This window comes from Macaca nemestrina, chromosome 18, assembly GCF_043159975.1.
Source record: "Macaca nemestrina isolate mMacNem1 chromosome 18, mMacNem.hap1, whole genome shotgun sequence".
Classification (NCBI taxonomy): Eukaryota; Metazoa; Chordata; class Mammalia; order Primates; family Cercopithecidae; genus Macaca; species Macaca nemestrina.
The window spans coordinates 72,885,737-72,913,161 of NC_092142.1; the positions used below are offsets into that span (position 1 = coordinate 72,885,737).

Consider the following 27,425-nt stretch of genomic DNA (forward strand, 5'->3'; position numbering starts at 1 on the left):
TAAGGACAGAGTGACTTTATTCCAAGAATGCCAGTCCTGAGAACCCACTTCCCACAGGCACCAGGTCACTTGGCACGGTCCGTAGCTTTGCTGGTTAAGGCCTGGGATGGCAGTGAATGGCTGGGTCACTGCCACCAACTTGGCAAGGGACCGCCACCCTCACTCCCACGCTCCCATGAGGGTGAAGCGTGAAGTCTACAACCCTAAGGAAGGCCACAGGGAATGCCTCGGAGGGCCTCTTCAGAGTTGGCCTTGCCAAGGGACTCCCAGCCATATGCCAAGGCTGGCTGTCAACCCTTTCCAGGGCCCTCGTGGAATGAGAAGGCCAGTCATAGGATTTGTAAAGGCCACATGGGATACTAAGCTTGGGACCTTCTTATGTCCAGGAGGAACAGAGGCTATACCTAGGCCACTGTCCACCAGGTCAGTCCTGTCCCAGGCACTCTCTGCTTGCCCAGGTCTTGCTCTGGTCAGCTTCCTTTGGAAGCAGATTCGCAGAGGTGGGTGGGGAGTAGGAGGTGGAGGTTCCCATGGGGCAAGGAAGGTGGGGGACACTGTAGCTCCAGGTTTTCTCCTATTGCAGAGAGAAGCCAGCTTCATGGGAAAGGGCAACAGGTTGAGGCCTCGGTCCCCAGCAGCTTCAGGCTCAGGCCCTGCGTGTCCACTTCAACCAGGTGGATGCTGTAATTCCCAAGGCCCTGGACAGGACGGGAAGTATTTAGAAGGCTTTGGACAAATCTCAGGCCTTCTGGAGGCTGGACTGAGCCTGCAGGACCAGGGGACTTACAGATATAGCCCCTGGTTAACTGGTGGGCCACAGTGAGGTTTCTTGCCCCAAGAGGTCTCCTGATCAACCCCAGCCCCATCAGTACCTCGGTCTTGGCCAGCACCGCCTCCAAGGCCTCCTTTTGCTGTGGCTCCTTGGTCAACAGATAGAGAAAGCCTCCACCGCCTGCCCCAGCCAGGCTCTGGCCATGCACGTGGGGGGCCAGGACATCCATCATACGCCGCACAGCCAGGGGCTCACAGCCTGGAGCCATGAGCTTCTTCTGCTCCCAGTATGAGGTCAGGCACTGGCCCAGCAGAGGCAGGCTTCCTGAGGTGGGGCAGAGGGGAGTGATGTGCCTGGGCCAAGATACTCAGCACCCGTCTGGAGATTGCATGAAGTGCCAGGACGTGCTGCTGAGCCAGTGTCATGGTAAAGAAGCCAGATTCCAGTGCTGGCTGGAGCTGGAAGTAACAAGCCCACTTCCCAGGACCACCTGAGGACCAATGTGCAGGAAGCAACCAACACCACACCCAGCACAGTCGGCATCTAGGGAGCTGTGAAGCCACACACTGGGGCCCTGCCCAGCTCAGACTTCCCTGGAACTCAGCCATGGGGTGAGTCCCTTCCCCTTTCTGCTTCCTGTTAGGTGGGGCTGGAGGGCCTTTCCCATAATGAAAATTTTGTCCTCAGATGTGACTTTCCCCTAAATGTGAGACCTTGGAGAGGACAGACAATAGGCTTCTGTTCCCAGAGGCCTAATATCTGGAGCTTGTACCAAGCCTGCAGATGACCCTGGCCTCAAACCGACAAGTGGCAGGATACTCGCTCCTGGTGCCCTGACCCCCCCGCCCCGGAAGAAGCCCCTCACCTTGGCGGAAGGCTTCAGCACACTCCTCAGTTTGCTGCACTAGGCTGTGGGCATTCTGCACCACAGCAGGCAGTCGGGCGTACCAGCTCCTCAGCACATCCTGTGGACGGGGCAGGAGAAGGGGTGGTGAGGACCCAGGCCCAGCCAGCAGGCCCCCTGCCTGCCTCCCTCATGCTGGGGCCGGAGCTCACCTGCAGCAGATTCCGAGCCAGGCGGGTCTTGCCAGTGTACACCAAGAGCAGGTGGTCATTGAGCTTCTGGACAAAGCCCTCAGGCACCGTGACCTCTTCTACCTCCACCTTCAGCGGCAGCTGAGCCCGGGAGCGCCCCACCTTGATGCCAGGCATTAGGCCACCCACTTGGTCCTGCCAGCCACCTCCTGTGAGCCCAGGGCCTGTCACTGTTGGAGTCTGTCTGGCCCAGCTTCATTCTCCCAGTCTAGGCTCCCGGCCCTGCACCCCTTGCTGGGAGCAGTATGGAAAGATAGCTTCCCTCAACTCCACAGGACAGTGAGCTACGCAGCTTCTGTCCCCAGGACAATCCCAGCAAGGGAATGGGCTTCACTCCAGGGCAAAGCTTGGAATTCCCGAGGCCTGAGTTTTGTTTTAGACCTAATGTGTAATTGGAATTGGGATAAACCACATTGAAGGATAAAGATTTTACACTATGGCCGGGCATGGTGACGCACACCTGTAATCACAGCACTGTGGGAGGCTAAGGCGGGCAGATCACTTGAGGTCAGGAGTTTGAGACCAGCCTGGCCAACATGGTGAAACCCCATCTCTACCAAAAATACAAAAATTAGCCAGGCATGATGGTACGTGCCCTGTAATCCCAGCTTCTGGGGAGGCTGAGGCAGAGGTTGCAGTGAGCTGACATGTCACCGCTGCACTCCAGCCTGGGTAACAGTGGGAGACTCTGGCTCAAAAAATACATATTTTATACTAACCTCTGCCCCTCCTAGGGGAGTTTTAGTCAGAGGAGAGGCTGACAGATACCTTCCCTATAGCCTGAGTCTCCCTGCACCATCTTCTGAAAGGTGGTTTATGTTGGAAGGAAGCTCATCAGGATCTATTTTTATCCTATCTAACTTACACATCTTTCCAGCTTCAGTAATGAAAGGTATGTATCATTTTCCTCCTTCTAGCTGCATAAAAATAACAAAACTAGTCCAGGCTTGGTGGCTCATGCTTGTAATCCCAGCACTTTGGGAGGCCAAGGCGGGCGGATCACGAGGTCAGGAGTTCAAGACCAGACTGGCCAACACAGTGAAACCCCATCTCTACTAAAAATACAAAAAATTAGCTGGGCATGGTGGCGGGCGCCTGTAATACCTGCTACTCGGGAGGCTGAGGCAGGAGAATCGCTTGAACCCAGGAGGTAGAGGTTACAGTGAGCCGAGATTGTGCCACTGCACTCCAATCTGGGTGACAGAGCTAGACTCCATCTCAAAAATAAAAAAAAAATTAAAAATAACAAAACTTGAGTTGCTTCTGGGACAGACCCTTGATATTTAGGGAAGGGCCTGCAAGGGTTTAGAGTACGAAATGCAAAAGACAGGAGCCATCTGGAACTTTGCAGCCAAAACCTGGTGGCTGCAAAGTGGCTAAGTCTTGAAACGTCAAGACTTAACTGTGCCCCTCTGCTTCAGAGCACTTGGCACAGTTTGTAATACACATGCACCTGAGTGGTTATTGATTAATGTCTGTCTCCAGGAGACCACAGGACTTTTGAGGGCAGGGACCCCATTTTTGCTCATTTTATCCCCGGGGCCCCACAGAGTGGGTTCTCAACAAATAGTCATCCGTTGGCCAATGTAGAACTTGAATGGCGCACCTCAAAAGAAAGCTGGAAAGGCTTCCCCATCTGCACCTTTTGCTAATGACTACCGATTATGGGATATGAGTCACTACAGTGAAATGAGAGGCTTGAGCTACAGAAACACCACAATCAGGCTTCAGTAGGCCTTTGCAGCAGTTTCCTTCCAGGGGTGTGCTGGAGATGGGGCCTGACACCCTGAGGTGGACCTGAAACCAGACAAGCCTGTGGCTGCTCTACACTGACCATGGGTTCCAGGGGGCTCGGTGGCCAAGAGGAGTGAGAAGCCTGGCGCTGGTGACATTCATTAGATCATAGTCATTGTTGGGCTCTTGCTGCCCTACCATATGGCCAGGGGGTGGGGGCGGGGGCACAGGTGATCGCATCTCAAGTAAGGGCATGATGCCAGAAGGGCAGGCAGAAGGTCCAAACCAGCTCTGCCCAGCCCTACCTGAGCACAGCCCTGGATAGGCACAGTCACGAAGCATAGCACCTGGTTCCAACAAGCATAAAAGGCACAGCACAGACCCAGTGCGGTGGCTCACGCCTGTAATCCCAGCATTTTGGGAGGCCGAGGCGTGCGAATCACTAGGTCAGGAGATCGAGACCATCCTGGCTAATGGTGAAACCCCATCTCTACTAACAATACAAAAACTTAGCTGGGTGTGGTGGCGGGTGCCTGTAGTCCCAGCTACTCGGGAGGCTGAAGCAGGAGAATGGTGTGAACCTGGGAGGCGGAGCTTGCAGTGAGCCAAGATCACACCACTGCACTCCAGCCTGGGCGACAGAGCAAGACTCCATCTCAAAAAAGAAAGAAAAGAAAGGCACAGCACAGGCACTCAGTAGATGCTCATGAAACAGCTCGTTGGGAGGTAGAACATTTCAAGTTGAAAGTGACCAGAGAAGGTCAAAGTGACTAGAAGGAAAGTATTTTCAACAGCAGCACAGTCACGTGGCTGTTGGCCAATCACATGCAAATCCACTCCCCCGGCAGGCCCTTGGGAAAGTGTCAGTGACCTCCCCCAACTCCAGGGCAGTCACATACCAGTGGTGAGCACCTGCTCCAGGTGCAGCACTGCATGGATCAGGGCTTCCGTGCCCACCACCCGGCCTGCGGCTCGCTGCAAGGCAGCCAGGGCAGTGCCTGCCAAGATGCTGCTGGTGCCTGCAGGGCAGAGAGGAGAGAGCAGGCATGAAACACCTCTGCCCTGCCCAGGCCTGCCTGACTCCCTCTAAGGGCAGAGGCCAGGGACAGGGATCACAGGCAAGGTTGGAGGGCTGTGACAGTCAGTGGGTAGCAGGTGGCAGGGCCCGCTTACCCAGGCCAGAGCCGTGGGGCAGCTCAGACCAGGTGTGCAGCTCAAAGCCACCCCCGAAGGTGCGGAGCAGCTGCTCATTCAGCTGGAGTTCCGAGTGGACATGCACGATCCCCGCGCAGATGAAGGCCGCCTTCAGCAGGGCCCCTGCAGAGGGACAGGCATGAGGAAGGAATGTGGTCTCCAAGGGCAGACACAGACACCCACCCACCCTCATGACTTCCCAGCCAGTGCGGGACTCATCCGGTGGGACAAAAGTCCAGCAGCAGTACTGGCCCCACCCCCAAGCCATAAAAGGGCCTCTGGACTCCCAGACAGGGACACATGTCATCTCTACTTCCTGTGTCTGTAGGTGCCTATGCAGGTTGACTCCCAGCCCCTTCCTTCCCTTCAGGCTCCTCAGCCAGACTGGCTGGCTCCTCAGGCCAGACCCCAGTGGCTTGCAGTCTCTAGCTTCTGCCCCCCACCCCTAGCTGGCCATGTGTGCCAGCCCCACCTGCAGAGGTCTCAGGGTGCCTGACCTGGGGCATGGGGCTGGCAGTAGTCCCGCAGGTCAGCCAGGCACCGGCACACTATCTTCACAGTCATCTCATCCTGCCGAGGCCCCACCGCCAGCCACAGCTCAGGCTCCGGGATGCGGCGTGCCCTGGCTCCAATGGGCCGGCGGCCATCCACTCGCACAGCCAGGCCCAGCACAGCCCCACCAAGCTCATAGGCAAGGGGTGGCGTGTCACTCCAGCCCCCTACGGCAGCGTGGCAAGAGTCAAGTTGGTCACAGAAGCTGCCAGCCTGGCTCTGGGGCAGGTACCCTCACCCCCACCTGCCACAAGGGGCTCACCAGAGAAATCCACACGGGCTGGGCACTCAGCCACCACCCACTGCCCAGGTCCCGGCAGCTCCACCGGCTCCGTGGAGACAAAGTGCTGGGCTGACATCACAGCCTGGCGGATCAGGATCTGCCCAGCCCCCTCATAGTGGCGGGCCGCTCGCACCAGCAAGGCTGGCCTGCCAAAAGAAGAGGGAGGGATGGCGGCATGCAGCCCAAGCTGGAGGCCGATTGCCTGGCTTTGGGGACCTGACTGTCCTGGGGTACCCAACGGTGCCCCACCTCTCTCTGGGCTTCGTCCATCAGGGGCCACTTCCCAGATAGCCAGGGGCATATCCAAGGGATCTGACCTCCGTTAGTACCCACCTGCTTAGCCACTTGTCCCTCTCCTGGGCAAGCGCCTCCACGCCCGCTGCCAGGTCTCCACACTCCAGGTATGAGAAGGGCCGCATCCACTCAGGGTTGGCAGCTGGCCCGCTCCGCAAGCCCCCACGGCCCTCTGCCATGCAGCCCAGGACGTCCGCCACACAGGCCAGTGCCCGCGCTGCCACGCCAGGATCTTCTGCCCCAGCTGCAACTGAGGGACCAGGAATTGGGGGTGGCAGGGGAAGAGGCCTGTCTTCAAAATCCTCTGCCCTGAGAGGCTACTCAACAGTCCCCAAATGCGCCAGACCCCTCACACCTCCTGGCTTTTGCCCACAATGTATCTTTGACTGTAACTGCACCCCTCCTCTCTGCCTGGCAGAGATCCTCTCGTCTTGCCAGTCTCAGAGTCCCAGCCCATAGGTGTCTCTTCAGCCTCACCCAGGACTCCCATAGTGGTGAAGAGCTCAGGCTCTGGGCTCAAACCACCTGGGCTCAGGTCTCAGCCTCACCACCAGCTAGCCGTGTGGCTCTGGGTGAGTAGCTTCAATACCAATCATGTCCATGATCCCTGGGACCTTCCACGAGGTACGGCCTAGGAGGCTAAGGCTGTGAGCCCCCAGCAGTGTGCCTGGGACCTCACGCAGAACTGACCATGTCCCTTGGGGGCCCTGTCCCCTCCCCACACTCTGCACCCACATCCCGGCACCCGGTACAGAACATGCAGGGTTTGCCGATGTGCCTAGGACCTAGAGCTCAGCTGCCAGGCCTCAACCTCTGACCAAACCCCACTGACAAGGATGAGGCTTTCCAGAATCCTAAAAGTAAACTCCAGCGTGCCCCTTCCCAGCTTGAGCACCTCATGGCCCCCTAGTCCCCTCGGGGGATGGCCCAGAGGACAGGGAGGGCAGGTGCCCCTGGCCTGACTCTGCAGCACTACCAGCCCGCACACTCACCCTGGTCCAACGTGGCCAACAGGGGCCCGGGGCAGCCCTCGCGGACAGCAGCCCAGATCAGCGGGCGCAGGCTGAGGTCCTGCCGGGCCTCCAGCACATGCCGCGCTTTATGCAGAGCCTGGCGGAAGAACAGGTCCCGGCGAGAGGCCAGCGTGGCAGCCCGATCCAGGCATGGCTGCAGCTGCTCCCAGGACAGACGCCAGGAGGCTCGCCAGGCTCGCAGGGCCTTGCCCCCATCCTCCTGGCGGTCCAGCATCCACAGCAGGTCCTGGGGTCCCAGGTCCCTCGAAGGGTGGAGCACAGGAAAGAGGCGGGCGCTGGGAAGGCAGCACTCTGCTGGCGGCGTGTCAGGGTCCCACAAGTCCCAGGCTCTGATGTGGGGAGAAGGCACATTCCCAGGAGGGAAGCAAAAGCTCCAGTCTCCTCCCCAAGCCCTGAGCCACCTGTCAGTTCATGGGGACAGGACAGTCTCCTCCGAGGTAGCACAAGTGGGCAATTCAGGTCTGGGGCCAGGCTGCCTGGCATCCTTTCCCAGACCGCTGAACAAGAATGCCAAAGTCAGCACAGCCAGAGACTGGGAGCTGCCCAGGGGAAAGTACTGGAGAGAATCTCAAAACCACCCAGGCCCCTGGATGGTAGCAGGGCCCGTGCTGCTCTGGGGCAGGGGAGAGACACATCTCGAAAAGCAGCAGTCACCCCAGCTGCCCAGGTCACCGAGACTCTAGCGGTGTCCACCTTACCGAACACCTGTCCTCTTGAAGAATTCACTCCAGGGTACGTTGAGATATGTGCCTGCCCCCTGTCTCTGGGGGAGAGGAGGAAGCAGTCAGGGCTGCAGGGGCCACAGGAAAGGGTTAGAGACACTAGGCCAGGGGGCCAGGAGCTGCTTAAGTGCTCATGTGAGGGCAGAAAGACAGACAAAGCACGTACTTGACCCACCCAGGCTGGAGCGCAGTGGTGCAATCAGCTCACTGCAGGTATGAACTCCTGGACTCAAGAGATCCTCCCATCTCAGCCTCCCAGAGTGTTGGGATTACAGGCGTGAGCCACTACACCCAGCCATGGAGCAATTTCTGAAATTGCTTTCAGCCCTGCAGCTCCAACACTCCTGCTGAGGTGCCTGAAATCTGGAGCAGAACCCTGGGTTCCAGGCCCAACCCACCACAACTGGCTGCAGCCCAAGGCGGGTTACCTCCCTCTCTGAACCTCAGTCTCTAGCCTGCCAAAGGGGGATAAAAATCTCCACCCAGCCGGGCGCGGTGGCTCACGCCTATAATCCCAGCACTTTGGGAGGCCAAGGTGGGCAGATCACGAGGTCAGGAGATTGAGACCATGCTGGCTAACACGGTGAAACCCCGTCTCTACTAAAAAATATTTAAAAATTAGCTGGGCGTGGTAGCGGGCGCCTGTAGTCCCAGCTACACAGGAGGCTGAGGCAGGAGAATGGCGTGAACCCGGGAGGCGGAGCTTGCAGTGAGCCGAGATCGCGCCATTGCACTCCAGCCTGGGTGACAGAGTGAGACTCTGTCTCAAAAAAAAAAAAAAATCCACCCAACCGGCCTGGCCAACATGACGAAACCCCATCTGTACTAAGCTGGGCGTGGTGGTGCACGCTGGTAGTCCCAGCTATTTGGGAGGCTGAGACAGGAGAATCACTTGAACCTGGGAGGCGGGGGTTGCAGTGAGCTGAGATTGGGCCGCTGCACTCCAGCCTGGGTGATAGAGCAAGACTCCATCTCCAAAAAAAAAAAAAACAAAAACAAAATCCCCACCCAGCGGAGCTGTCTGAGCAGATGCAAGGAGGGAGAAAGCCTGTGGAGACTCTGCTGGTCTCACAGCCTAACCTCACCCTACCTCCTCCCTCATCCTCTCCTCCTACATCCTACCCTCCTCACAGCCTGTCCCACGGACCAGTGCTCAGAGAACCCCGCCGTGGGGTGGGGGCCAGGACTCCTTGGGGCTCCCCAAAGCCTGAAGATGGGGGTGAGGGAATGCAGGGCGACTGCCTACCTCCCAGCTGTCCAGACGGCCAACAAGGGTGAAGGCGTGGCCCGGGGAGCCGTGTAGCCGCGTACGGTGTCCCTGCAGGACAAGGTCATGCAGCTCCCAGCCATGCAGAGCCTCGGAGTGGGCTATGTCCAGGCCACTCACCATGCAGCCAGCGCCTATGTGAATAGGGCCCTGGCGGGGGACAGGGCAGACATCCTGGGTGGGCAGGCACCCAGCACCCCCCAACACACACGGGACGCCAGCACCCTTGCCCCAATATGCCCACGCGCTCAGACCTCACCCGCAGATGGCAGTGCTGCAGGACACTCCCGGGACCCAGCCGGACAGGGCCCTCCAGCAGGCAACTGACCACAGAGCTCCCAGCCGCCAGGAGCTGCTGCTCCTGTGCAGCCGGGTAGGAAGAGCATGAGGGTCGAGGGCCAGGGCTGCCTCAACTCTCCTCCCAAGCCAAGCATCTGGGGGCGAAGCGTCCAGGCCTACTGCTCCCCTGCCCTGCAGCCCCCTAGACTCCTCTCTGGACCTGCCTGGGCCCCAGCCTGAGGCCTATTTCCATCCCACCTGTCCAGCTACGCCCAACCCCGCCACCCTGGGGGCCACCTCTGAACCCTACCTGTCCCCTTTCTCAGCAGCACAGCACTGACCCAGGCCCACCACTGTCACCCCAGGCAGACCCCAAAGAAAGGTCTTCTTTAGCTTCTCAATCAGGTAAGCTCCATGCAGAATCCTGACTTGGTCACTTACTGGCTGTGTGGCCTTAGGCAAGTTACTTAGCCTCTCTGAGCCTCCAGCACTTCATGCGTAAGCCAGGGGTAACACCTGCACTCAGGCCATCTGTTCCAAGGTCGGCTATTGTCTTCCTGGGAATCCACATCCCACCTGACCCCAGGCACCCAGCAGGCACCAGAGGGGCAGGGAGGTCTCACCTCCACCTGGGAGTGCACAATCTGGGCCCCAGGAGCCCCAGGGAGTGCGAGGCCGTGCAGGAACTCAGTGGCTGAGGAGGTCATGTAGCTGTAGCTGCCGTTGGAGACGTAGGCTGTAAAGACATAAGTACGGACCCCAACCCCATGCCTGCTGCAACTCAGGCTGGCCTCCCAGCAGCACAGACACATGGGGGCAGGTGTGGCAATGAGCCTGTTAGGGGAAACTGAGTCAGGAACCTGCCCAAAGCCACACAGCTAGAAAGCAGACAGGTTGGCTGGGCACGGTGGCTCACACCTGTAATCCCAGCACTTTGGGAGGCCGAGGCAGGCAGATCATGAGGTCAGGAGTTCGAGACCAGTCTGACCAACATGGTGAAATCTCGTCTCTACTAAAAATACAAAACTTAGCCAGGCATGGCCGGGCACGGTGGCTCACGCCTGTAATCCCAGCACTTTGGGAGGCCGAGGCAAGCGGATCACAAGGTCAGGAGATCGAGACCATCCTGGCTAACATGGTGAAACCCCATCTCTACTAAAAATACAAAAAAAAAAATTAGCCAGGTGTGGTGGCAGGCGCCTGTAGTCCCAGTTACTTGGGAGGCTGAGGCAGGAGAATGGCATGAACCTGGAAGGCAGAGCTTGCAGTGAGCCGAGATCGTGCCACTGCACTCCAGCCTGAACAACAGAGCGAGACTCTGTCTCAAACCAAAAGAAAAAAAAAATTAGCTAGGCATGGTGCCACGCATCTGTAATCCCAACTACTCAGGAAGCTGAGGCAGGAGAATCACTTGAACCCGGGAGGCAGAGGTTGCAGTGAGCCAAGATTGCACCACTGCACTCCAGCCTGGGCAACAGCCATACTCTGTCTCAAAAAAAGAAAGTAAGTAGACAGCTTAGGGCCAGGCATGGTGGCTCATGCCTGTAAACCCAGCACTTTGGGAGGCCGAGGCAGGCGGGTCACCTGAGGCCAGGAGTTCAAGACCAGCCTGACCCACATGGTGAAACCCCATCTCTACTAAAAATACAAAAATTAGCCGGGTGTGGTGATGCACGGCTATTATCCCAGGTACTCAGGAGGCTAAGGCAGGAGAATCGCTTGAACCCAGGAGGCGGAGGTTGCAGTGAGCTGAGATCGCACCACCTCACTCTAGCCGGGGCGACAGAGAGAGACTCCGTTTCAAAAAACAAAACAAACAAAGTGGACAGGCTGGGAGAGCCTAGGAATGAGACAAAAGGAAGACAGGAAGGGGAAGGAGGTAGCTCAGTGCGGGGCTCTGGCACAGGACAGGAGAACTGCCCAGTCCCTGTGCTAGGCTGCCTGGCCCCGCATGCAGTGAGCAGCTCCATTCTTGGGGTCCTCACTCCCATGGTCTCCCCACCCCAGGGAGCTGAAAGGCAGTACCCACCCATGGAAAGGGGCTGATCGCGAAGCTCCCTCCACAGCTGGGCCCGGGCACTCTGCAGATAACCTGCTACATCCGCATCGCCTTGCCCCAACTCTGGGGGCCTCCCCACCAGGAAGTCCTCCCTGGTCACGTTCTCAGCCATGCAGTACAGAATGTCAAAAAACAGAGACAGCTGCAGGAAGGGGAAGAAGCACAGATATTGGCGTGGCAGGGGTTTAGCCCCCAAGTTCTGAGGCTAAACCAGGGCCGTCCCGTCTGTGGAGACTCTGCCCCAGAGAGGGGAAGTGGCTGGCCTGAGGCCACACAGTGCCTCATCCCCAGGCCAGGCCCCCCCAGCTGCCCTCCCCCAGTCACCTGAACAGGCCGGGCTCCAGAGTCCAAGCCCAGGTAGGTGCAGGCATCCAGGGGCGGGCTCACGTGGGTGGCTAGGAGGCGCTCGGCAGTCTCCACAGAGAAGAAGACAACCCCAGAGACCTGGAAGGGACCCCAAAAGGATCAGAGACAGAGAGCCCTGGACCAGGCCCTGGTACAAGTCAGGGAGGGCACATGCAGACGGGCCACGTGAAGCTGAGTGCCACACCAGGCAGGGAGTGTCGCCTTCTGACCACTCCACCACCCAGACTCCAGGCTTCTTTGGGGCAGCTCCCACCAAGGCACCTTCTGGGACCCCCTCAACTGTCAGGCCTCCTCCCAAACCCAGCTCTCTACCCTCGCAGTGGCCCACTCCCAGATTTCCCCGCCTCTCCAATCCTTGCCCCTCATGCTGGAAGCATTCCCGGAGTCTGGCTCTAGGCCTCCTCCCGTTGCACTCCTTAACTTGCTCACATTCTGGTTCTAGGCTTCCTTTTTGTGTTTGAGCTTTTGAGGTTTGTTTTGTTTTGTTTTGTTTTGCAGCGGACAGGGGGTTGATTCAGAGTCTCACTCTGTCACCCCGGCTGGAGTGCAGTGGCACGATCTCCGCTCACTGCAACCTCTGCCTCCTGGGTTCAAGCGATTCTCGGGCCTCCACCTCCCAAGTAGTTGAGATTACAGGCACACGCCACCATGTTCAGCTAACTGTTGTATTTTTAGTAGAGACAAGATTTCACCATGTTGCCCAGGCTGGTCTCGAACTTCTGACCTCAACTGATCCACCCACCTCAGCCTCCTAAAGTGCTTGGATTACAGGCATGAGCCACCGTGCACACCTGGTTCTAGGCTTTCTGGTTCAGGACAAGACCCTGAATTTCAAGATTACCCTATCCTCAGATTCTAGCACTAGCTTGTCCTGGAGGCTTCCAGAAGGAATTGAAGGAAGACAAACCCTCCCTTCCCATCCCATAAGGTCCCCAAAGCCCCACAACCTGGGCCCAGCAGCCATACCAGTGGCACCCGTCCATCAGGCCTGACACACCGCTGAATCTCTGCCTCAGTGCCCTGGTAGTAAATGTCCAAAACGAGGCCCTATATGAAGGCAGAAACAGAATCAGGGGAGGGAGCAGGAAGGGATCTGGAAGGAGGCCACAGCCACAGGTAGCAGCAAGGGCGTTCTTCAAAGCAAAGCTGAAGATGCAAGGCTGGCAGTTGCTGGTGTTCTCAGGAGGCCTGAGATTTCTACTCCACGATGGCGGAGGACAGGCTTTAAATATCTTCGCAGCCCCAAGCCCGGGCACAGAGACCGGGCACAGAGACCGGGCAGGCGGTCAGTGTGAAATGTATTTTGGCCAGAGTGAGGGAGCACTGGCGCCGCTGCCATGGAGGAAACTCCTTGGATTCAGGAGCATGCCAAGAAATCCAGGATGAGAGGTTGACCAGTGACAGGGGGAAGGCTGCCCCAGTCGGCTCCACTGCCCCCAGGGGAACTACCTGGGGGTCAGTGAGGTAGACGCCATGATTCCGAGCGTAGGCCAAGCTCCCTGGGAGGGCGATCACTCTGGCTCCCCGGAAGCTGTCCCAGCTGATCCCTGTGGGGTGGGGCAGTCAGGAGGCTCCCAGGGGCCTCGACCCAAGGCAGGGAGTCCCCCGCCAGGAGGAAGCAAGAGCCCAGGGCTGGGGCACCCAGGCGCCTCTAAAAGGGATATACGGCTTCCAAGCCAAATGGACATTCCCCTGGGAAAATGACAGCCCTCCTCTCCCAAAGTTCTTCCGCAGAACCCCGTGGGGCAGAAGGGGCAGGGCTGCTTCTGTCCATCCTATAGACAGACGGACTGAGGCACAGCAGGAGAAGCCCTGCCTCCACCGGGCTTCATTCTCCACACCCTCCAGCTTCCCATCTAACAGGGCAGTGGGGCAGGCCCAGAGGCAAGGTGGGCAAAGAAAGGCAGAGCTGGCTTCTCGCTGTGGCTGTGACGAGGGAAGGTGGTCCCAGGTAGTCTCAGGCTCACCAGGATTTACAGGAACAGACAGCAGCATGTCGGTACTGCAGACCCACACGCCTGGCGGGGAGCCCGGGCCCAGCTGCGGCGGGGGAAGGAGACAGAACACAGCTGGTGCCTGACCTAGCGCTTCACCTGCCCTCAAGGATACTGTGCTGTTGACGTAACAGGGTCCTCCAAGACCTGGTCTGCCCCGCCCTCTGGCTGACCCGGATTTACAGCTTCTCCCATGTGACTAACTTTTTTGTTGTTCCTGTGACAGGGTCTCACTCTGTCACCCAGGCTGGAATGCAGTAGTGAGACTGTAGCTCACTGCAGCCTCAAACTCCTGGGCTCAAGCGATCTTCCTGCCTCAGCCTCTTGAGTAGCTGGGACTACAAGTGCATGCCACCATGCCCAGGTAATTATTTAAAAATTATTTTGTAGAGAGGGGGTCTTGCTGTGTTGCCCAGGCTGGTCATGAACTCTTGGCCTCAAGTGATCCTCCCACCCTGGCCTCTGAAAGTGCTGAAATTATAGGCATGAGCACTGCCCCCAGACACAACTAACTTCTTGAAGCTCTTTTTTTTTTTTTTTTTTTTTTTTTTGAGACGGAGTCTCGCTCTGTCGGCCAGACTGGAGTGCAGTGGCCAGATCTTAGCTCACTGCAAGCTCCGCCTCCCGGGTTCACGCCATTCTCCTGCCTCAGCCTCCTGAGTAGCTGGGACTACAGGCACCCGCCACCACGCCCGGCTAGTTTTTTTGTATTTTTTTTTAGTAGAGATGGGGTTTCACGGTGTTAGCCAAGATGGTCTCCATCTCCTGACCTCGTGATCTGCCCGTCTCGGCCTCCCAAAGTGCTGGGATTACAGGCTTGAGCCACCGTGCCCGGCCGAAGCTCTTAACTAACACTAGGCACCCTCAAAACCATTCCTCCTGGGGCCCCCCAGCTGAGCCAGCATAGATCATAGCTGGGGAACAGTGGGAGGGAAGTGGCTCTACCTGAGACAAGGCACTAGGGGTCACCACCCAGCCTCACCCGATAGGTCATGATGTCCAGCAGGCAGTCCAGGTTGCAGACCAAGGCTTCCACGGGGGCCTCGGGGTTCTCCACAGGGAGGCAGGTGAAGGCCCTGCCACAGTCATCAAAGGGGAAATCTCGACCCTGGGAGTGGGGGGACTGGTGAGGAAGCCCCGGTGCAGACAGCCCAAGGCCATCTCATCAGCTTTGCAGGCAGAAAGCCATCCAGTGGAGGGCTGATAAAAAATGTTCTCTTGATATTTTCTCCTACAATATATTTTTATATTATGCATTGCATTGCATTGCACTGAAATTTTTTAGACGAAGTCTTGCTCTGTTGCCCAGGCTGGAGTGTAGTGGCGCGATCTCAGCTCACTGCAAGCTCCACCTCCCAGGTTCAAGCAATTCTCCCACCTCAGCCTCCCAAGTAGCTGGGACTACAGGCGTGTACTACCACATCTGGATAATTTTTGTATTTTTAGTAGCGACAGGGTTTCACCATGTTAGTCAGGCTGGTCTCAAACTCCTGACCTCAAGTGATCTGCCCACCTTGGCCTCCCAAATTGCTGGGATTACAGGCATGAGCCACCGTGCCCGGCCACCAGGCCCTGTTTTAAGCGTTTACATGTAGTGTCTCAGAATGTTCATATCCACGTTGGGAGGAAACTGAGGCCTAAAAAGGGTTAAGTGACTTCCCCATGGTTATAGAGCTGATAAGCCTGGATTCCAGTCAATGCATAGAGTTAGATGGATATATATATATATATATATATATATTTTTTTTTTTTTTTTTTTTTTTTTTTTTGAGATGGAGTCTCACTCTGTCACCCAGGCTGGAGTGCAATGGCGTGATCTCAGCTCACTGCAACCTCTGCCTCTCGGATTCAAGTGATTCTTCTGCCCCAGCCTCCCAAGTAGCTGGGACTACAGGCATGCACCACCATGCCTGGCTAATTTTTTGTATTTTTAGTAGAGACAGGGTTTCCCCATGCTGCCCAGGCTGGTCTCGAACTCCTGACCTCGTGATCTGCCCGCCTCAGCCTCCCAAAGTGCTGGGATTACATGTGTGAGACACTGCACCCAGCCTATATTTTTATTTTTTGAGACGGTCACCCGGGCTGGAGTGCAGTGGTGTAACCATAACTCACTGCAGCCTCAACCTCCCAGGCTCAAGTGATCCTCCCACCTCAGCCTCCTGAGGAGCTGGGACTACAGGCGTGCATTACCATGGCGGCTAATTTTTGTATTTCTTTTTTTTTTTTTTTTTTTTTTTTTTGAGACGGAGTCTTGCTCTGTCACCCAGGTTGGGGTGCAGTGGCCGGATCTCAGCTCACTGCAAGCTCCGCCTCCCGGGTTCATGCCATTCTCCTGCCTCAGCCTCCCAAGTAGCTGGGACTACAGGCGCCCGCCACCTCGCCCGGCTAGTTTTTTGTATTTTTTAGTAGAGACGGGGTTTCACCGTGTTAGCCAGGATGGTCTCTATCTCCTGACCTCGTGATCCGCCCATCTCGGCCTCCCGAAGTGCTGAGATTTACAGGCGTGAGCCACCGTGCCCGGCCCTAGATGGACCTTTTAATCTGATATTCTGCTGGGAAAATACGTGGTATATATTTAGCCAATTCAGTTTTTAGACATTTAGAATCATCCAGATTTCACCTTGCACACACACTGTGGCAGAACATGCCTGAAGTCCTGCTCAACTCCACGAACTGGGATTCCGGCCTTCTGCTTGGCCCCCGCCCCAGAGCTCATTTACCATGTGCAGAATGAGGATCCAGGCCGAGTGCAGGACGTCGGATGTGACCACCTGCAGGAGTGGGAAAGCCCTGTGAACAGAGGCCTCAGGCAGAGGCCCTGGAGGATGGCACCCTCCAATCCAGAGAGAGACCCCAACACAAATTTACTCAGGTACTCAAGGGACAAAAGGCAAGGTCAAACCAATGGCCACAGGCAGGCAAGGGGTAGCCCTGGTCCCTCCTGGATAAGGCAGCCCAGGGCCCTCCACCTGGGCCACCTTCTTGCTGCCTGGTTTGTTGCTGCTGTTGTTGGCTGTTTTTCGACAGGGTCTCACTCTGTCACCCAGTCTGGAGTGCAGTGGTATGATCCCAGCTCACTGTAGCCTCGGTCTCTTAGGCTAAAGTGAGCCTCCCACCTCAGCCTCTTAACTAGCTGGGACTACAGGTGTGTACTGCCACGCCTGGCTACCTCTTTTTTTTTTTTTTTTTTTTTGAGATGCAGTCTCGCTCTGTCGCCCAGGCTGGAATGCAGTGGCATGATCTCGGCTCTCTGCAACCTCTGCCTCCCGGGTTCAAGCGATTCTCCTGTCTCAGCCTCCCGAGTAGCTGGGATTACAGGCATGAGCAGCCAGGCCCGGCTAATTTTTTTATTTTTATTAGAGAGGGGGTTTCACCACATTGGTCAGGCTAGTCTTCAACTCCTGACCTCAGGTGATCCGCCCACCTCGGCCTCCCAAAGTGCTGGGATTACAGGCATGAGCCACCGCACCCGGCCTCTAATGTCTGTTTTGAAGGGGAGGTTATAGGCGACAACAACTGGGGCCTGGCTGGGTGACTCTGGGGAGTCAGCTCCATAGCAACTACAGTGGTCCCCTCCCCTGCTGGTGCCATCTCCCTCTGCAGAGCATGTCCAAGCCTGTGCCTACCCTCACTCTGCACACAAAGGTGCTATGCAGATGAGGTGACCAGGTGAAGTGGCTGGTTGCACAGGAGACACGGGACCAGTGGGATGCTGACTCACATGCTCTGCCCAAAGCAGACAGTCACATCTCAATTCCAGTGAACAGTTAGTTGCCATGTGGGGATGACAGCCCAGCCTAGCAAGACCTTTGAATGTTTCAAGAGAAGCCAGAAAGCCTCACTCTGAGATATTGGCTCCAACTCTCTAAAAACACTGCAAAAGCTGGCCCTGCCTTCTGCCCTCACTTGGACGACAAGGCAAAGATGAGTCCACCCAATTTACAGAAACAAAAACTGAGGCCAGTGCGGAAGCCAATGCTGAATTAGCCAGGGCAGTGGAGCCAGAGGAGCTGGGGATCTCAGAAATGACCTGGTTCCAGCAGGGACACGGACCAGGGAGGTGGCCCTGGTGAGCACTCACAGTGAAGCCTGCCCGGGCACTCAGGTGTTCAGCAGCCACCAGCAGGGCGTTGAGGGTGGCTCCTCCGCTGCCCACACGCTTCTCTGGGTCCTCCACGGCCAGTAACAGCGTCCCAGCAGGGATCTGCTCGCGCTTCTGCCGCACTTCCAGTTCTAGGGTCAGAAGAGACACTGGAACCTGACCCCCAGCTCTCTGCCCTGGCCCAAAGCACCTGAGCAAGCCTATTGATCATCAGTGTTTGATCTTCCTTGACTTAGCTTTCCATATAGAAGGCCATTAGATCTTCACCCAACTCAGTGAGAGAAGTCCTATTACTCCCATCTTACAGATGAGAAAACCGAGACACAAGGAATGACATGCCATGTATGCTGTCACATGGCTAGGGAGAAGTGCGATCTGGGTTTGAACCCAGGTCGGCCTGGCACCTGGTGTTGGAGGGACATAGCCAGGAAGGGGAGGGAGGTTCTCCATTAGGGGCAAGGTGGGAAGGGGGAGTCCCCTACCTCTCTGAAAGACCTGGACACTGTCCTTGTACTGGCAGGTCAGGATGACGACCGTCCAATCAACTCCCTTTGGCTGCTCCATTCTGGCCAAGCAGAGGGGCTTCCTGAGATGGCAATATGAGTAGATATGACTATTTGTTAAACTGTCATAACTAAAATTAATTATTTTTGTATGCGATCTATGATTTTAACATGTATAGATTCGTGTTGGTATCACCACTATCTACACTCAGACAAACTTCCTCATGCAACCTCTCCTCCCCGCCTAACCCGTGACAACCACTGATCTTCTCTCTAAAGCTACAGTTTCATCGACTTAAAAAATGTCGGCCGGGGCCGGGCGCAGTGGCGCACGCCTCTAATCCCAGCACTTTGGGAGGCCGAGGCGGGCAGATCACAAGGTCAGGAGATCGAGACCATCCTGGCTAACACGGTGAAACCCCCGTCTCTACTAAAAGTACAAAAAATCGGCTGGGCATGGTGGCAACTGCCTGTAGTCCCGGCTACTCAGGAGGCTGAGGCAAGAGAATGACGTGAATCCAGGAGGCGGGGCTTTCAGTGAGCCAAGATCGCGCCACTGCACTCCAGCCTGGGCAACAGTGCATGACTCTGTCTCAAAGAAAAAAAAAAAATGTCGGCCGGGCGCAGAGGCTCATGCCTGCAATCCTAGCACTTTGGGAGGCTGAGGCGGGCAGATCACCTGAGGTCAGGAGTTCGAGACCAGCCTGGCCAACATGGCAAAACCTCTTCTCTACTAAAAATACAAAAATTAGCCAGGTGTGGTGGCGTGTGCCTGTAGTCCCAGCTACTCAGGAAGCTAAGGTGGGAGGACTGCTTGAGCCTGGAAGATTATGGCTGCAGTGGGCTATGATTGTACCACTGCACTCCAGCCTGGGTCACAGAACAAGACCCTATCTCTAATTAATTAACTAAAATAAAATAAAGGCCAGGACCGGTGCAGTGGCTCACGTCTATAATCCCAGCACTTTGGAAGACCAAAGTGGGAGGATTGCTTGAGCCCAGGAGGTTAAGGCTGCAGTGAGCCATGATCACTCCACTGCACTCCAGCCTGGTTGACAGAGCAAGACCTCAAAAAAAAGAGTCAAATAAAATGGAATAGAATCTTTTGAGATTATCTTCTTTCATCCAACATGATGCCTCTGAGACGTATCCAAGTCACTGCGCATATCCGTGGCCCAAGCCTTTTATCGGAGGAGCAGTGTTCCCTCGCACAGACGGGCCGCATCTGTTTCTCCATTTACCCACTGAAGAGCATCTGGGCTGTCTCCAGTTTTTGGCAGATATGAATAGTCCTGCTATGAACCTCTGGAGACAGGTTCGTGTGAACAGAAGATTTCATCTCTCTAGGTGGACACCAAGGCGGATGACTGGGTCACACGATCAGCGTGTCTGCTGACATTACAAAATGTGGATGGGTGCCATTTCCCCAGGGAGTGTGCCCAGGAAGGAGGAAGGGAGGGCAGCAGGATAGGGTAAGAGTTGGGGCCACCCAGAGCAAGGGGGAAAGGAGGTTGAGAGCAAATGCCTAACCCCACCCCTCAGGCTCCTCAAGCTGATGGGGGTTCCCTGGAGAGGGGGGCAGCTGTGGGGAGCACATATGCACACAGAGCTGCAGGAGTGGGCACTCGGGGACCTCCCTTCCCAGGGGTCTCATCCATCCCAGCAGGGGAGGCAGCCGTACCCGCCCGCTATCTTCCTCCAGGGCACTCTCAGCAAGTAGGGGCAAAGCAAGGCCAAAGATTTGGCTTCACCCCTACCCCTGTCTCCCCCAACCTGCCAGCACTCCTGCCAGATGGAAAACCAATCTGACTCCTGAGCCCCTGGCCTCCCCGAGACCAATGAGTCCCCAGGAGTACCTGCACATTCACCTCTGGCAGGGCTCCCACTGCTGTCCCACAAAGCAGCACCCCCACTTCCTCCCTCCAGCCCTCAAAGCTCAGCATGGGAAAAGACCACGCAAGTAAGCTGCTCACCACCGGCTGAGCTGCGCCCTGAGCACGCATCTGGTGGTCAGCCCACATCCCAGCCAAAGTGACAGGAAACCTGAAGCTCAGCCACAGGCTCTTCTTGTGCCAGGCTCTGCTGCCACCAGAAGAGAAAAGGCTGACAGGACACTACCACTCAGCAACACCCACACCTTCAGGAAAAGCCTCTGTCAGTAACAGAAATTGCTCCATTCCCTACTCAGCCCAGAAGAGAAAACCAGAGGGGACATTCCAGCTAGAAATCCCAGCCAGGCACTTGAGGGTGAAGGCTTCTCCCAGGACACCCACCAAGCTCTCCCTCCAACTTTGCCACCAATTCACCATATGGCTGTAGGCACCTCTAGCCCTCAGGTCAGCTGCAACAGGGAGTTTAACTAACAGATGCCCCCAGCTGCTACGATCTGAATCTCCCACCTTGTTTACATGGAGGCCACGCTTCCAACCAACCTTCTCAAAACCAATGACTGAGCACAGCTGGCACACTGAAACAGACCTATTCCTGTGAGATTCCAGACTCCTCTGGCAGGCAGCTTAGAACTGCACTGTCTTAGAACTGCACTGCCACCCGGGCGTGGTGGCTCACACCTGTAATCCCAGCACTTTGGGAGGCCAAAGTGCACAGATCACGAGGTCAGGAGTTCCAGACCAGCCTGGCCAATATGATGAAACCCCATCTCTACCAAAAATACAAAAATTAGCCTGGTGTGGTGGCACTTGCCTGTAGTCCCAGCTACCCGGGAGGCTAAGTCAGGATAATCACTTGAACCCGGGAGGCAGAGGTTGCGGTAAGCTAAGATTGCGCCACTGCACTCCAGCCTGGGTGACAGAGCGAGATTCCATCTCCAAAAAAAAAAAAAAAGAGGCCGGATGCGGTGGCTCACATCTGTAATTCCAGCACTTTGGGAGACTGAGGCGGGCGGGTTGCCTGAGGTCAGGAGTTTGAGACCAGCCTAGCCAACACGGCGAAACTTCATCTCTACTAAAAATACAAAAATTAGGCCGGGCGAGGTGGCTCAAGCCTGTAATCCCAGCACTTTGGGAGGCCGAGACGGGCGGATCACGAGGTCAGGAGATCGAGACCATCCTGGCTAACACAGTGAAACCCCGTCTCTACTAAAAATACAAAAACTTAGCCGGGCGAGGTGGCAGGCGCCTGTAGTCCCAGCTACTCGGGAGGCTGAGGCAGGAGAATGGCGTGAACCCGGGAGGCGGAGCTTGCAGTGAGCTGAGATCCGGCCACTGCACTCCAGCCTGGGTGACAGAGCGAGACTCCGTCTCAAAAAAAAAAAAAAAAAAAAATACAAAAATTAGCCAGGTGTGGTGGCGGGCGCCTGTGATTCCAGCTACTTGGGAGGCTGAGACAGGAGAATCACTTCAACCTGGGAGACAGAGGTTGCAGTGAGCCGAGACTATACCATTGCACGGCAGCCTGAGCAAGAAGAGCAAAAATCTATCTCGAAAAAAAAAAAAGATGAAGAAATTGCTGGGTGTGGTGGCTCATGCCTATAATTCCAGCATTTTGGGAGGCCAAGAGGCCAAGTCAGGAGGATCACTTGAGCCCAAGAGTTAGAAATCAGCCTGGGCAACATACGGAGACCTTGACTCTACAAAAAAAAAAAAAAAAAACACGAAGAAATGAAGCACAGAGAGATGAAATAACTTGCCAAAGCTAGCAAGTGGCACAGCCAAGTTTGATACTAAACCTTTTTTCCAGAGTATCCATTTTATTCCCTTTTTTTCTTTTTGAGCTGGATCTTAGTGTATCCCCCAGGCTGGATTGCAGTGGTACAATCTCAGCTCACTATAATCTCCACCTCCTGGGTTCAAGCAATTCTCCTGCCTCAGCCTCCCGAGTAGCTGGGATTACAGGCACGTGCCAACACGCCTGACTAATTTTTGTATTTTTAGTAAAGATGGGGTTTCACCATGTTGGCCAGGCTGGTCTCAAACTTTTGACCTCAGGTGATCCACCTGCCTCGGCTTTCCAAAGTGCTGGGATTACAGGCATGAGCCACCATGCCCAGCCTCTTTTTATATTGCCTTTTTTACTTTTTTTTTTTTTTTTTTTTTAAAGACAGGGTCTCAGTCTGTCACCCAGACTGGAGTGTAATGGTGCAATCATAGCTCACTGCAGCCTCAACCTCCCAGGCCCAAGCAATCCTGCTACCTCAGCCTCCTGTATAGCTGGGACCATAGGCAGACGCCACCATGCCTAGCTAATATTTTCATTATTTGTTTTCTTTTTAAGAGATCGGGTCTTGCCGTGTTGCCCAAGCTGGTCTCAAACTCCTGGACTCAAGCAATCCTCCTGCCTCAGCCTTTAAATTAATTAATTTTTAAATTCATGCTTCCCAGGCTACTACAGGGTCCACTTGCTCAACCACTACAATAAACCTACTTTGTAGAGCTGAAGTACAAAAGGAGTAAATATATGTAAAGAGCTCAGTATGTATTATCTATTGTAATTATGACAAAGCCTAAACAAATACAAGGGAGGGATGATTTAATAATAATAGCCACTAGGAGGTCAGGCACAGTGGCTTACGCCTGTAATCCCAGCACTTTGGGAGGCCAAGGCAGGCAGATCACTTGAAGTCAGAAGTTCAAGAGCAGCCTGGCCAACATGGTAAACCCTGTCTCTACTAAAAATACAAAAATTGGCCAGGCATGGTGGCAGGTACCTATAATCCCAGTTACTCAGGAGGCTGAGGCAGGAGCATCTTTTGCACCCGGGAGGTGGAGGTTGCAGTGAGCCAAGATCATGCCACTGCACTCCAGCCTGGGTGACAGAGCGAGATTCTGTCTAAAAAAAATTAAATTAAAATTAATAGGCCGGGCACGGTGGCTCATGCCTGTAATCCCAGCACTTTGGGAGGCCGAGGCAGGTGGATCACCTGAGGTCAGGAGTTTGAGACCAGCCTGGCCAACATGGTGAAACCCCATCTCTACCAAAAATTCAAAAGTTAGCCGGGCACGGTGGTGGGCACCTGTAATCCCAGTTACTCAGGAGGCTGAGGCAGGAGAATCGCTTGAACCTAGGAAGCAGTGGTTGCAGTGAGCCGAGATCGTTCCACTGCACTCCAGCCTGGGTGACAGAGTGAGACTTTGCCTCAGAAAGGAAAGGAAAAGGAAAGGAAGAAGGAAGGAAGGAAAGAAGGGAGGGAGGGAGGGAAGGAAGGAAAGAAGGAAGGAAGGAAGGGAGGGAGGGAGGGAAGGAAGGAAAGAAGGAAGGAAGGAAGGAAAGAAGGAAGGAAGGAAGGAAGGAAAGGAGGAAAGAAAAGCCACTAGGACTGAGCACTCTGGACCACAGTTAAGGTGCTGTGATTTTTTGTATCCTGACAACACCCTTAGACCCTGCAAGATAAATATTATCTCCTATTATCTCCACTTCACAGAGGCCAGGAATAGTCAAAGTTGCAACATACCTGGGTCTTTTGGATTCTTATTCAGCTGATGCTGATAATGTTATCTGGTTCCAAGCAAAGGCACTGAAAGACAGCAAGAGGCCAGGCACGGTGGCTCACACCTGTAATTCCAGCACTTTGAGAGGCGAAGGCAGGTGGATTGCTTGAGCCCAGGAGTTTGAGACCAGCCTGAGCAACATGGCAAAACCCCATCCCTACCAAACACACACACACACACACACACACACACACACAGAAATTAGCCGGGCATAGTGACTGTGCTATAGTCCCAGCTACTCAGGAGGCTGAGGCAGGAGCACTGCTTCAGCCCTGGGGGCAGAGATTGCAGTAAGCTGGCACCACTGCATTCCACCCTGGGTAACAGAGCCAGACCCTGTCTGGAAAAAAAAAAAAAAAAAAGACAGCAAGAAAGAAATCCTTGAAATGGCAGGCTGTGGTGGTTCACATCCGGAATCCCAGCACTTTAGGAGGCCAAAGTGGACAGTTGAGGTCAGGGGTTCAAGGCCAGCCTGGCCAACATGGCAAAACCCCATCTCTGTTAAAAGTACAAAAATTAGCTGGGTGTAGTGATGTGTGCTTGTAGTCCCAGCTACCCAGGAGGCTGAGGCAGGAGAATCACTTGAACCCAGGAGGCGGAGGCTGAAGTTAGCCAAGATCATGCCACTGCACTCTAGCCTGGGCAACAGAGTGACTCTGTCTCAAGAAAAAAAAAAGAAAGAAATGCCCCAAAGAGAGTCCAATGGCCCAGAAGGCCTCAGCCTAGTCTTCATCTCAGCATAGTGCTGGAGAGACATGGGCAGGTGACAGGTCATGACCAGAGTGGGGAGGGTATCCCTTACTAATGATGGGGCAGAGGAACAGTCCTGGGTTGAGTATCAGTCCCAAAAGTCTTTGTCCCCATCTCTACCTCTTCCTGTAGGCTCCTAGGCAAGTTACTTGACCTTTTTTCCTTTCTTTTTTTTTAGATAGAATCTCGCTCTGTCGCCCAGGCTGGAGTGCAGTGGTGTGATCTTGGCTCACTGCAACCTCCACCTCCCAGGTTCAAGCGATTCTCCTGCCTCAGCCTCCCGAGTAACTGGGACTACAGGTGCCCACCACCATGCCTGGATAATTTTTTGTATTTTTAGTAGAGACGGGGTTTCACCATGCTGGCCAGGCTGGTCTCGAACTCCTGATCTTGGGATCCGCCCACCTCGGCCTCCCAAAGTGCTGGGATTATAGGCATGAGCCACTGCGCCCAGCAGTTACTTAACCTCTCTAAGCCTCGGTTTCCTAATCTGAAATTTAAGGCCAAAGACATCAACTTCCCAGGACTGTTTTCAACATGAAATACAATGTAAAGTATGTGGCACACACCAGTGGCTCAATGAATGATAGATCTTTCCAGCCAGGCAAGGAAGCAGGAGAGTTTAACCTGTCCCTGAAGGAGGAAGGACTGGAAGCTCTCAAACATTCTCTGAGTTAAAGATTGCCCTGAAGAAGAAAAAAATCAGGGAAGGCCTGGGGAATCAAGCAAGGCTGAGAGGCATCCCCTGAGAGATTAACACAAAAGGTAAAATGATACAGGTAGCAAATACATACGGAGTGCTTTTTTCAGGCACTATGGCAAAGGCACATCAGTGTCACTTCATACGACCTACCCATCAGTCCTAAGAATTGGCTCTTATCTCACTGAAGCTCTAGACAAGAAAACTGTAGTTTAAAAAGCAGAAACGCCTGGCGCCGTGGCTCATGCCTGTAATCCCAGCACTTTGGGAGGCCGAGGCGGGTGGATCACGAGGTCAGGAGATTGAGACCATCCTGGCTAACACGGTGAAACCCCGTCTCTGCTAAAATTGTAAAAAAAATTAGCTGGGCATGGTGGCAGGCACCTGTAGTCCCAGCTACTTGGGAGGATGAGGCAGGAGAATGGCGTGAACCCGGGAGGCAGAGCTTGCAGTGAGCCGAGATCGCGCCCCTGCACTCCAGCCTGGGCCACTGAGCGAGACTCGTCTCAAAAAAAAAAAAAAAAAAAAGGCAGAAACATAGGCATTAGGTTGGCGCAAAAGTAATTTTGCCTTTTGCCATTCCTTTAATAGTACAGGCAGGCTAGGTTTTTGTTTTGTTTTGTTTTTGAGAAACAGGGTCCCGCTCTGTCACCAGAGGGTGGAATGCAGTGGTGTGATCACAGCTCACTGCAGCCTCAAACTCCTAGGCTCCAGCGATCCTCCAATCCCAGCCTCCCATGTAGCTGGGACTATGCATGAGTCCTGCTAGTTTTTATTTTTTGTTGAGATAGGGTCTCGCTTTGTTGCCCAGGCTGACCTACAACTCCCGGACTCAAGTAATCCTCCCGCCTTTGACCTTCCAAAGTGTTGGGATTATAGGTGTGAGCCACCAGGCCTGGCTTTTTTGTGTTTTTGTTTTTGTTTTTGTTTTTTTTGAGAGACTCTCACTCTGTCGCCAGGCTGGAGTGCAATGGCATGATCTGGGCTCACTGCAATCTCCACCTCCTAGGTTCAAACGATTCTCCTGCCTCAGCCTCCCAAGTAGCTGGGATTACAGAAGTGCACCAACACGCCCAGCTAACTTTCGTATTATTAGTAGAGACGGGGTTTTACCATGTTGGCCAGGATGGTCTCAAACTCCTGGCCACAGGTGATCTACCAGCTTCGGCCTCCCAAAGTGCTGGGATTACAGGCGTGAGCCACCTCACCCGGGTTTTGTTTTGTTTTTGTTTTTAATTAATAGTTCGCTGGAGTTACACAATCTCAAGGGGTACTGAGAAAGTGTGCCCTAAGGCCCTAAGGTTCACTGCAACCTCCACCTACTGAGGTCAAGAGATTCTCCTGCCTCAGCCTCCCAAGAAGCTGGGATTACAGGCATGAGCCTTGGCGCCCGGCCTCTATCCACTTCCAATAGAGCCTCATCTGCTGAGATCAAGTTGAAATATTTTTAGTGTCCTCACCCCCACGCTGTCCAAGACTGGGATAGGGCTGGGGAGCCAGAGAGAGAATAAAGTACTAAGAACTCTTCATATGAACCTTTTGAAGACAGGTGGGTCAGGGACTGCACATTTTATAACTTTAAAGAGGAAAAAAAAGCTCACGGAGAACTCTGATTTGCTGCCTTCTGAAATAACAGACCGAAAGAAGTTAAATGGGAGTAAAATCGTGTTGTAAATTACCCAACAGCGTATCATTGAGATTCGTGCATAATACGGAGCCCCGGCCGGGTAAACTGAGACAGGAGAAGCGGCCTCAAAGTAAAATCAGAGCAGCGCCGGCATCCAGAGTCCCACCTGCCTCAGGGTGAGGATCCTCTGAGGTCCGCATCCCTCCCGGTCCCAGCCGCCCGCAGGTCCCGCCGCACCAGCCGGGTCCCGGGGCTCCGTGGAAGACCCAGGCCAAGGGGACGCGGGAGCGCAGAAACCCCTGTGGGCTCCCGGGGACACCGCAAAGCTCCCGGGGACTCTTCCCTGTCAGGACCCGGGTGGCCCGCGGCTCGACTCGGTGCTCCCAGTCAGTGAGGGTGCACCGGAGAGCTGCTGGGGCGCAGAGGCCCTGCGGGGACCCTCGCGGACTGACGTACCTGCCGCCGCCCGGCGCTCGGCGGAGCGGGCTCTTTAACGCGGGGCTGCGCGACCCTCGCTGTGCACGCTGGGAAATGTAGTTTCACCTCCGCGCCCCGCCTGGCCGGGCCCCCGCCCAGCATAAGACACTCTCGGAGCCACCGCACGGGCCAGCGTGGGTGGCCGGGGCAGCGCTTTCCTGAAGTGCAGCGGGG

General features: G+C 55.2%; 1 protein-coding gene across 8 annotated transcripts; it reads right to left on the bottom strand.

Moving 5' to 3' along the window:
- FCSK (fucose kinase) lies at positions 1-27,425 on the bottom strand. 8 transcript variants are annotated; one of them, XM_071084908.1, is made up of 25 exons: positions 27,231-27,414; positions 23,661-23,723; positions 18,230-18,333; positions 17,727-17,878; positions 16,366-16,416; positions 14,628-14,753; positions 13,619-13,691; positions 13,101-13,198; positions 12,618-12,698; positions 11,610-11,729; positions 11,256-11,427; positions 9,850-9,962; positions 9,207-9,308; positions 8,927-9,097; positions 7,657-7,721; positions 6,917-7,287; positions 5,964-6,174; positions 5,610-5,776; positions 5,293-5,514; positions 4,775-4,918; positions 4,501-4,620; positions 1,829-2,016; positions 1,638-1,737; positions 873-1,096; positions 1-698 (listed from the first exon to the last, which is right to left on the bottom strand). In XM_071084908.1, exons 3-25 carry the CDS (start codon positions 18,309-18,311, stop codon positions 597-599), a joined length of 3,255 nt encoding a protein of 1,084 aa, XP_070941009.1. In that variant the 5' UTR covers positions 18,312-18,333; positions 23,661-23,723; positions 27,231-27,414; the 3' UTR covers positions 1-596. The 8 variants fall into 8 exon arrangements, with proteins under 8 accessions (XP_070941009.1, XP_070941012.1, XP_070941011.1 ...); XM_071084911.1 differs by lacking the exon at positions 27,231-27,414 and adding an exon at positions 26,941-27,221; XM_071084910.1 differs by lacking the exon at positions 27,231-27,414 and adding an exon at positions 26,827-26,934.

Bases quoted from the DNA above. Each gene is read 5' to 3' on its own strand.
- FCSK (XM_071084914.1), bottom strand. From the start codon at position 18,311: ATGGAGCAGCCAAAGGGAGTTGATTGGACGGTCGTCATCCTGACCTGC. The intron at 16,417-17,726 runs GTGAGTGCTCAC...CCACTCCTGCAG, and splicing joins GTGCCCGGGCAGGCTTCACT to GTGGTCACATCCGACGTCCT. The intron at 13,692-14,627 runs GTGAGGCTGGGT...CCCCCGCCGCAG, and splicing joins TGGACATCATGACCTATCGG to CTGGGCCCGGGCTCCCCGCC.